The sequence below is a fragment of the Urocampus carinirostris genome, chromosome 19 (assembly GCF_059441175.1).
Source record: "Urocampus carinirostris isolate Australia breed hairy pipefish chromosome 19, RoL_Ucar_1.0, whole genome shotgun sequence".
NCBI classification, from domain to species: Eukaryota; Metazoa; Chordata; class Actinopteri; order Syngnathiformes; family Syngnathidae; genus Urocampus; species Urocampus carinirostris.
This window is the reverse complement of record NC_142367.1, coordinates 14,204,048-14,214,207: the sequence shown is the minus strand read 5'-3', so window position 1 is coordinate 14,214,207 and position 10,160 is coordinate 14,204,048. Positions and strand designations below refer to the sequence as shown.

General features: G+C 42.7%; 2 protein-coding genes and 1 long non-coding RNA gene across 3 annotated transcripts in view; 1 reads left to right on the top strand and 2 right to left on the bottom strand.

The window, feature by feature from the left end:
• Nucleotides 1–10,160, top strand: part of LOC148347408 (uncharacterized) — an 88,276-nt gene that overhangs the window by 31,243 nt on the left and 46,873 nt on the right. The gene's annotated exons all lie outside the window — the stretch shown is intronic.
• On the bottom strand, nt 134–2,894 carry rbp3 (retinol binding protein 3). Its single transcript, XM_088323973.1, has 4 exons — nt 1,608–2,894; nt 1,349–1,539; nt 911–1,053; nt 134–673 (listed from the first exon to the last, which is right to left on the bottom strand). Exons 1-4 carry the CDS (start codon nt 2,799–2,801, stop codon nt 348–350), a joined length of 1,854 nt encoding a protein of 617 aa, XP_088180099.1. The 5' UTR covers nt 2,802–2,894; the 3' UTR covers nt 134–347.
• Nucleotides 3,438–6,934, bottom strand: gdf2 (growth differentiation factor 2). The gene is made up of 2 exons (XM_088323500.1): nt 6,397–6,934; nt 3,438–5,438 (listed from the first exon to the last, which is right to left on the bottom strand). The coding sequence occupies exons 1-2, from the start codon at nt 6,728–6,730 to the stop codon at nt 4,543–4,545; spliced, it is 1,230 nt and encodes a 409-aa protein (XP_088179626.1). The 5' UTR covers nt 6,731–6,934; the 3' UTR covers nt 3,438–4,542.

Below are 10,160 nucleotides of genomic sequence, written 5' to 3'. Positions count from 1 at the left end.
CGTCCCGTTTGGCTCCGCCCACCTCAAACTGGGAATTGGTGGATTATGCTAGGAAGCTGTGAACTCTAAAGTGTGACCTTTGAACAGGTCTTCTCTAACAATTTATTGATAAAAACAACACACAAAGACACCATTTCTATTAATTATTTTAATTATTTCGTCCCAAATAGGTTTATATCATGTAAATTTACCAGCAGAACAGACAGTGGTCACGTGTCAGAGTAATAAAAACTGGCTTCAAAACTGACATTGTAATTAATCTCAAATAAGATTATCATTTCAATACACAATTTATTTGATCCATCAGTATTCTCAAAGCAAAAGCACATTTTTCATTGTTGGGCCGTTCAGTTTTGACCAGCCAGGTGCTTCTTCAAAATACTCTTGGCTGTTTCAAGGGCCGCCGCTGCCGAGACGGGTATGTGAGGCGCAACACCGTTCCTCTCCCAGGCTGGCCCCAGGGTGTCGTCAGAGTGGACCGTAGGGATGCTGAGGAATATGTCGCTGTCGCCTACTTGGAATGTCTTGGGAGGGTGGGATCCCCCAGAAGTGGTTTCACCCACGATCATAGCGCGGGCCAGCCGCTTCATAATGAAGACAAACTCCTCTGCTGCCCCCGCCGTTGCTCCACTAGTCAGGATGATCAGGGTCTTTTTGGAGCCGTACCTTGGACCTGGCCGAAATTGAAAGTTTTCGAAACACAATTAGAAGTACCTAAAGGAAGGAGGGGCGGTCTTTTGAGTAAAACCTTTTACAGAAGCAAGAATCTCCTTTTAGTAGTTTACTGGGTTACTTAATTGAATCAAGGGATCACTGTACAAACCTTACACATCAGTCAAGAATCTATGTTAGCAGTACTGTACCACAGAACAGCATTAATCAACAATTGCCCAATGCCATATCCAATTACCCGTGAGTTCTGGCAGTGTCTGGAGTTCTGTGGAGGTGCCAGACTGTCTGTCTGTCAGCTTGTCCAGTACAATCTGCTGGTTGGCGTCAAAGAAGTACGAGCAAAAACCGGCGATCGCTGTCGTAGGCCCACCGAGGTTGTTTCTGCAAAGGCAGTTAAAGGAAATGATAAACCTTATCCACCACAAATTAATTAATCAAGGCAACCTTGATTATGGGGTCACTGTTTTTATTTTTATTGTTTTATTATTGAAACAATGTAAAATGTAAGCCAACAGACTTGAGTCCATCACAGAAGACGTACTTTGTGCTTGTCATAATTCCAAACAGAGACTTGTACTCTTGTGCAAATCACTTTTTTGGTTTACTTCTCCAAAACATAACCATAATAAGCAATTTAGTTAGCAATTATCCATACAGTTGGTCAAACATTGCCCACCTGAGGTCAATAATCATTGCATTGGTGTTGACAACTTTACTCCAAACGTGCTCCACGATAATCTGGGCAATGGCCTTAACCTCCTCGAATTCCCCGAACATGTCAAAACGTAGGTATCCGACGTTGTCTTCCAAAATGTCGGTGTTGAAGGAGACTTTGATGAGGTCAACGTACATTTCTGGAGAATAATTCTGAGGGGACAGATAATAAAGAATTGCAATAATAAGTCAATGTATTTGTCAGTGCCTTGTTGACTTACAATTGGTGGGAGAACTGGGGTGTTGCTGGTGGTCTTAAGGCTCTTGTCACCAGATAAAGTCTTCAGGTCTGCAGACAATTCCTCTTCAAGACTGCCCTTTGAGACCACCATGCTGTATTTGCCCTTTTCTAGGAGCCCTTTTAACTGCCCTGCAACATCGGCACCAATCTTCTCAAAGGCATAGTTGTCGGCAATCAGTGTAGCCGAGCTCTCAATAATGGCAGGCACTTGTAGGCGGAGCTTTACTATCTTAATGGCTGTAGCCAGGGCATCCTCTGCGTCAACTTTAACATCTGGGGTGACCCCTGTCAGCTCCCATGTTGAACCAGTGACGGGGTTGACAGACTTGGCGGTGGGCAAAGTCACATAGAAGTCAGTGTCGCCCACTCTGAGCTGATCCATTTTGACCGAGCCCCCGGCGGTCTTTTCTCCAACAACGGTTGCACGCTTAAGCTTCTGGAGGCAATAGGCCACATCTTCAGCGACGCCTTTGGTGTTTTTGCTGGTGAGGATGATGAGGGGTTTAACTGTGCCGTATCGCTCACCTAGCAGCGTTGGCAAAGACAGCAGCTTGGTGGTGGTGTTTGAAGGCCTATCGTACACGCTGTCAATGTGAATCACAGACTCAGACGTTGTAAAGTACGACACAATGTAAGAGAGTCCCGTCATGTCCCCACTAATGGCGTGGCGCAAATCGAAGATGAGAGCTGAAGTAGGGAGGACTTTGTTCCAGACTAAGTCTACCAGCATTTTGCCGATCTTGTCGGCGGCCACCTCCCCTAGGATGTGGTCTATCCTCATGTAGCCGATATTGTCCTCCAAAATGTCCAGCTTTATGGCGTTCTGGAGCATTGCGACAAGTTGCTCAGGCGGCAGGGCAGGCATTTGAGGGGCGACAACAGGGACGAAGTCTGGCTCATACGAGACCTTCAAACGTGGGTCACTGATTGTAGTTTGGAGTCCAGCGCTTAGGACCCGAGATAAAGACTCACCATCTGGAATATTGAGGATCTCTGTGTTGCTGCCGGCTGTTTCAATGGCTACCTTCAGCCCTGACAACTTCTCTGGCGAGCAGTAGTTGTCCAAGACAATATTCACCATGTCGACGATAAGACTGGGAGCAAACCCAGCCTGGATGAAGGTGAAATTTCCCAAAATGAGAAGAAACGCCACCAAAAACAGAGCCTTCGCCATTTTTGCCAGCTTCACCACGCCAAAAACGAGCAGAGCTGGAGAAAGAACCTCTGCCTGTGAAGAGGTTCTTTGCCAAATACCTCTGTTATGGCTGGACGATTTCTGTTAACACACTCATAAGAGGATTTGGCCCGTAATAAACCTCTAATCTTATTATACCTTTTGTAAGGCAACGATAAGCTCGCCAAGTGGGCGTTGAGACCGGGAAGCATTTCTAAAGATACTTTGTCAATTTAAAAAGAAGTGTTTTGAGAAGCAAGGCCAAATTACCAGTGGCATTTGATTTGAGTTATGAAAATAGATTAACACTGGCGAAAAGGCTATCAAATAACAACTTTCGCTTTCATTCATTCATTCTTCAATATTACTTGGCCCTTAGTTCATATTTATCAACTTGTATGGCGTATCATGCACGTATTTCTGGTGCTCTGTTGCCATCTGCTGGTCAAGAATATGATAGCATATCACTTTTGTCTACATTGCAGCTGTTGGAATCCGTACTTATAAAGAAAGGGTATTTAACTTTCAACGGTTGCAAAATAACTAAATTCCATCATGGTTGCATCCAAAAGAAATCACAAAGACAAACAAATAAACGCATGGATCATTTTAAATTCATTTTATTACACTTTTAGACAATCATTTCAATAATCAAGCAGATGCATAGGTTGATTGTTTAATTTACAATTCTATCTTAAATACTGACTTTACAAACTAATTAGTGTCATTTTGGAGAAGACCTGGTTTGGCGTATCTAAATATTTCAAAAAGTAATTCGATGACAATGTTAACTTTACCCAGGGTAAATGGATAAACATTCTCACAGTCGCACACATTTAAGCACTCAGAAATGCTGAAAAGCCTGATCACACTTACATTACTACCGTATTACAAAAGCTTGTGGGAGAAGTGTACTTTGGTACTGTAAAGTGGCAATGTCTCGGTCACTTCCAAGCGAACACGTGGCCATAGCTGCTTTTAGTTGTCCTGTTCGTTCATCAAGTGGAAACCAGAAGAAGGTTAACCCGCTAGCTTAGTCAACACAACTAGGCACCTTAGTTCAGGTATAGCTGAGGACTTCTGATCCAATCATATCTGGGTTATTTAACCAAACTCGTTACCTTCACTTTCAAATCACTTTAACTCACACTTTTTCAAAGAAATTGGTTCATTTTGCTTTGCTTCTACATTCCTTAAAAATACAGTGTGTACTAAACAACAAATCCTACTAATGAGATAGACCAGAACATCAAAACCAGCAGGCCTCCTAAAAAAATTTAAGGATACAGTAAGTATGCAGACATATTTGCTACTGGCTTCTCTTGGTGCTTGGATAATCTTTTTAGTTAATTAACGTCCCAGTAGGTACAGAATTCCAGCCGTCACAGTTGCTAATCTAGTAAGCTTTTCAGCCTCCTGACAGATTTAACTCACTTAATAATCAAAAGTTGACTGGTATGTTTTCTGTTTGGCCTCTTTGGTATTCGCTCACAATAGTGTGGTAAATGTTTTATCAAGAGTTGCTAATGCAGTACAGTGGATTCACTTGTCACTAGAATAATAAACGTGTTTATCAAAATAATAAAAATTGAACAATCTTACTTCACACGTTTAGTATATTACTATAGTCAAGTGAAAAACTATTGTAAATATAAATATACAGATTCACATTTATTCTTAAAAACAGGGCATCATAAATATGCTTCTAATAATAATAACTGCCGTAAAGGGTTCTTACCGACTACCTGCATCCACATTCTGCCACTTTCATCTCCTCGTACAAGTATCGAATGGTGACAAGTCCGTTCTCTTGATACATAACCGTGATAGGGTCCAGTTTGATGGGAACGCAGCATGCCATGTTGGCTTTTTTTGGGTTACGGATGTTCATCAGCGTCTGGATAAGGGCATGCTTTGATGGGGTGGACTCGTCCGTTAGCGGGTGATAGCACAACCCTCGACATTCGAAGGCGTCGTATTCCGGAGGCGCCACGATCCAGCTGTCCCAGCCGATGTCTTTGAAATTTACCTTGAGGGATGTCCGCCGGCAGTACTCCCGCTCTGCCTTTCTTCTCTTGCGGCGGTGCTGAGCTCCAGGGATCAGGTTAGCGAATCGGTCTTCGCTATTCTGGTCGTCCTCCGAGCGGAATATGGTCTTTTCTCCATGAAGGATCATCTCCCTGAGTTCTTTCTTGGCCTCACGCTTCCTGCTGTCAAGGTCGTCCGAGAAGACAATCAAAGCGGCTGAGGTGTTGTCATCCGTGGAAAGACTCAACCTCAAACCGCCGCCATCATCAACTTCGTTCCCGGCTACCACCACGTCGAACTGGATTATTCCTCGTCTTGAGTCCACTCCACTTTGAATGGCCGAGGTCACGTCCAAGTTCACCCACATGTTCTGAGAACCAGTCAACTCTTTGCAAGCCAGAGCCTTCCGGTCGGATCTCAAACCTTCCTCATCCCTACGGTAGACACTGACGGAGGCTGTGAAACTGTGGGGGCTCAACCTTGACCTTGTGTCTGGAAGGAAATAGAGTTGTAGTTCTGAACTGATGACCTTTTCATGGCCTGGGATGCTGATGTTGAACAGTAGCCTGTTGATGGATTTTGGGCCGTTTGTCACAGAATGTGTGATATCTGAAAGACAGATAGTGGTATTTATTTTGAACCATAAGGCTCAGTTTTTCTTCAACCTACAGATTATTCATGTCGGAGGTATGGTACTCTATTTACGGAATTATTAGGGGTTTTGTATTCCATGTTTTACCTCACTTTGCTGCAATTGTTTCTTTAGTTGATTAATAAAAACCTGGCGTGTCTGAATCTGTTCCTCAAGTGCTGCGGTCCTGCCTGGCTTGATGTTTTCTTTTCCTCCAACACAATTAATTCAAATTACCAGGATGGTAATGAAAGACCTGATTTAGTCACTTTTCTGTGCACCAAATTAAAACTTAATTTACGTCTGTATTGCTATTTTTATTAGTTGATTTATGACCTATTCAAAAAGTCCTAATAGAAGATTATTACAACAAAAGGCAGAAAAATCCACAGAACAGCCAAACTTTAAATAGTGGCAGTCTGCTTTCTTTAATTTTCATTGTCAGAGAATGATTATCCATTTAATATCAAGTTTTTTTCTCTTACCCCCAGAATTTAAAAGTTATGAATGTGCATCAGAAAAAAAATATATTGTATGAGCTACCAGCATTGCTGATGTTCCTAGTCTTATTTTTAAGGTTTGGGTACCAGTATCGGCTGCCCTCTAGTGGTCATTTAACTATTAAAAATTAAAGAACACTTAAACATTTCATCCAATTTTAATGAAAAATGATGCTGGTATTTATAGGAATTTCCTTAAGTATATCATAATGTCAATGTTTGTGGAGACATGAGGGAATATGAACGATTTGTATTTGTATCTAAAATATGTATCGATCACTACCCAAGAACAAAGCATGATATTGGTCTGGAATAAAAGTGGTATTGAACATCCCTATCTTTCGGTTTTGTTCTATTTGACATATGTCAATCGCAAGCTACTTTCATACAAACATTTCAGTTTATCTGGGTTTCTGACAACGCAAATCGAGTCTACCTTGGATGCTGAAGCTGCGAATAACATCGGACTGAGGGATGTCTGAGCTGTCTGACGCATACTTGTTGTAGAGCTCCATCATGAACTGCGGTGGTTGGATTTTCCCATGCTCCTGAGGAACATCGGAGAGGTTGAGTTTCTTTAGGAAGTCTTCTTTGATGGTTCCCAGGAGATTGGCTGTCCTTGCGTCGGCCTCTTCCTCCTCCAGAAGATCCTCTGTGGAGTAAAACCTGTGGCTTTGGATGTCATTGCCCAGCGGCTTGCAGGTGCACCAGCCTGTGGAAAGCAGCAGACTCAAGCAGACCTGGAACAAGAAGCTCCTGGAGTCGTACATTTTTCAAACTCGCAGCTTCTGCAAAGTCGGACCTTCAGCCAAAGGACCGTGGCAGTGATGTGCTCTCCCATGCTCCCGAGGGTAAACACTGGGGGGACTCGCGTCAACCAAAATAGTAGCTCGGCCACACTTATCAGTGCCATTGATGGCTTCTTTTAAGCTTTGTTATCAGTAGAGGGCTGGCTGCTAATGAAGACAGTGTAAACACTTGGGGGCGATAATGAGGGAGGTCCTGGAACAGGCGAGGTTACTTGCGCATGGGGTCAAAGTTTCGAGGCTGGCGGAAACAATAACAAAGAAAATGTCTATTAAAAGAAACACAGCGTTTTCTGTACCACCCTCCTTGGATTTTTCGTTATTTGGACGCTTGCCTGTGATATACATGATGCAGCATTATCCGCCATGGACACTAGCATTAGTTGCTAGTGTTGTAGACAGTGATTTGTCAGAAACTTTTTTTTTTTAATTTAAAAATCAAAAAATAAGTTCTACATTTTTGATAATTTAAAGTTAAAATTATTTTTCATAATTGTACACAGAGGTTGGGTGTGTTGTTTGAGGTGTCCCTAAAAAGTTGAAAGCATAATATTTTCTCTAGTATAGTAGGTGTTAAAATGCCCAACTGAGTTTGCCTAGGCAGCACGGCGGCGCAGTGGTTAGCGCTTGTGCGGCACAGTTCATGTCATGGGAACCTGTCGTGGGTTCAAATCCAGCTCCAGACATCCTGTGCGGAGTTTGTATGTTCTCCCCGTGCTTGCGTGGGTTTCCTCCGGGCACTCCGGTTTCCTCCCACGTTCCAAAAACGTGCATTTCAGGTGAATTGGCTGGTCCAAATTGTCCCTAGGTGTGAATGAGCGAATGAGTTGTCTGTCCCTGTGTGCCCTGCGATTGGCTGGCAACCAGTTCAGGGTGTCCCCTGCCCACTGCCCGGAGATGGCTGGGATGGGCTCCAGCCCCCCGCGACCCTAATGAGGATATGCGGTACGGCTGATGAGATGAGATGAGATGAGTTTGCCTATTTGCTTTTATCAAAGCTGAACACATAAGGTAGAAGGAAACGGAGGCTTGGTGAGTGAAATACGTCCGTCAGTTTTTTGTTAGTGTAGCATGAAAATAGGGAAACTTAAAAAAAGGCCCTTTCGGATGCAGTCCAAACGCCAATCCAAACCCCAAAAAGATGAAAAAAAAACAGGTTTCTTCGACCGTATCGAATAGATGCATGTACTTGGACGTGCAACACAAGGAGCTTGACAGAGGCTGCAATGATGACACAAAGTTTTCAGAGCCAGAACAGATGTTAGACCCAAACGCGTAACGTTTCACACAAAGCTTCATCGGAGAATCGAAGTTAGGTGCGGGGCAACAAACAACAGCGATCCGGTGCCTGCTGGGCAGGAGGAGCAAGGAGGTAACGTTCGAGCGCGGTCGGTATGCGTAAACGAGTGGAGTTGCCAAGATGGGCTCTCGGAGCGTGGTCGATGTGCAATAACGGGTCAAGTAGCCGGAGCGGGAAATGAGAGTGTGGTCGATGGGCAAAAACAGGTCAAGTAGCCGGAACGGGATATCGGAGCGTGGTCGGTGGGCAAAAACGGGTCAAGTAGCCGGAGACGATTGGGAAGTCAGGGACAGACGAGTAGGATACAGGTAAGGACGGGACAGACAGGAGCCAGAGTCAAATAATGCTTGCCATGCATATGCGGAGGTTCGCTGACGGACTGACATGGAGTGAATGAAGTACTGAGTTTAAATAGGAAGGGAACCAATCAGGCAACGAGCAGCAGCTGGCCCCAGACGAGCGAGCACAGGTGAGGGCAATGACTAATCATGAAAAAGCTAGAAGATGGCGTCTATGAATAAAAAAAGTTCCATATTCCGTTAAGCACCTTTTATTTTGCCTTTGACAAGTAACGGTTCAAAACTTACATTCATCTTAATTTACGTTCAAGCAAATGTAATACCAGCATTATGTTAGTACCATCTAGTGTTAGTTTGATACTATGTCAAAGTGAATCTAGGAGTTCTTTTTTTGTTTGTTTTTCTAGTTAAAAGTTCTGCCTTGAGTCTTTTTTTTGACAACTATATATTACAATTTTGGAAGGAAAAAATTGAGTTTGTTTGTTGAATTGAGTTTATTAGTACAATGTAAATGAAAAAAAAATCTAACTTTGTGGTTGAAATGTACTAAAGTTGATGTGACTTTACGTGAGTATTCGTAGCGTTCAAACTGGTATTGGTCCAAAGAAATGGAATTGAATAGTTCCTTGTGACTAATCATGATATCTTAAACACTGTTGATTGACATGAGAACATGTCACACTATTTTTAGTTTGTCGCCAGCCCCCAAAAAATTAAGTGTTGTAAAGAAAACTGGACAGTGGGTTCCAGTGTCAGGGGGGGCTTTGCACCCAGAACCCGAGCCAATGTCACTGGGGCCGTTGGCCCAAGACTAGCCTATCTTGAGATTCCTTTCATTCAAACCACGAACCCCTGCAGCATTTTTTGTTTGCATTTTTGTCAAATGGCCTCCAGTGTGGCCCATTCATACTTTTCCAACGTTCCCACTGGAGTCATGAAGCGATGGTTAATGAGCTAATCGGGAAATAATGGGGGCATGCACAAGAGAAAATAAACACAGCAGGATAATGCAAGCTTTTTGGCTTGTACGGAAAAATACCTGCATAAAATACAGGGTTCGTACAGGTGCTTGAAATTCTTGAAAATTCTGGAATTTTGATGTTGTGTGATCAAGGTTTGAAAAGTTCTTGAATTTTGGATGATGGGCTTATCGATGCTTGAAATTATTGCCATGTTTCACTCACACTGCTCTCTGGTGACTTATTTTTGCCATTGCATTTCTTTTTCCCTCATGATTAACTGCAGTTGGCATTAGTTTGAACAGCTTTGTCCTTTAAAGCGCCATCGCCCCCTTTGGGTCCTGCACAAAAGGGTAGGTGCATGCTACACCTAAACAAGGCACTATGAAACTAGTATGAGTAATACATTTTTTATTATGGACCATGCAAAAAATTAAGGTAGCATTTCCCGGTGGTCAATTGTAATCAGAAGCTCTTCCTGGAACTCAATATGTAAGGTACATTTTATTAAGATTTTTACCCAGCATCTATACTGGGAGAGATTTATCTCAAAAACAAAATTCATTCAAGATTTAAAAATCATGTGTCCTGATAATTGCACACGCTAGATTAAGAATATCATATGTAAATCACATTTATATCTGTGGCTGTGCAAAATACGTGATTCACACCAGATTATTATTTTAACTGTACTGGAGAATTTGGAAAACTGGCTTTGAATTTCTTTTTTTAAGTGCTTGATTTTGGATGAAAAAAAGAGTATGAACCCTAAAAATACAGTCTAATTGTCAGTAGAGAAATGGTTGTGAAAGCCATTAGTGGGTAAAGATACATAT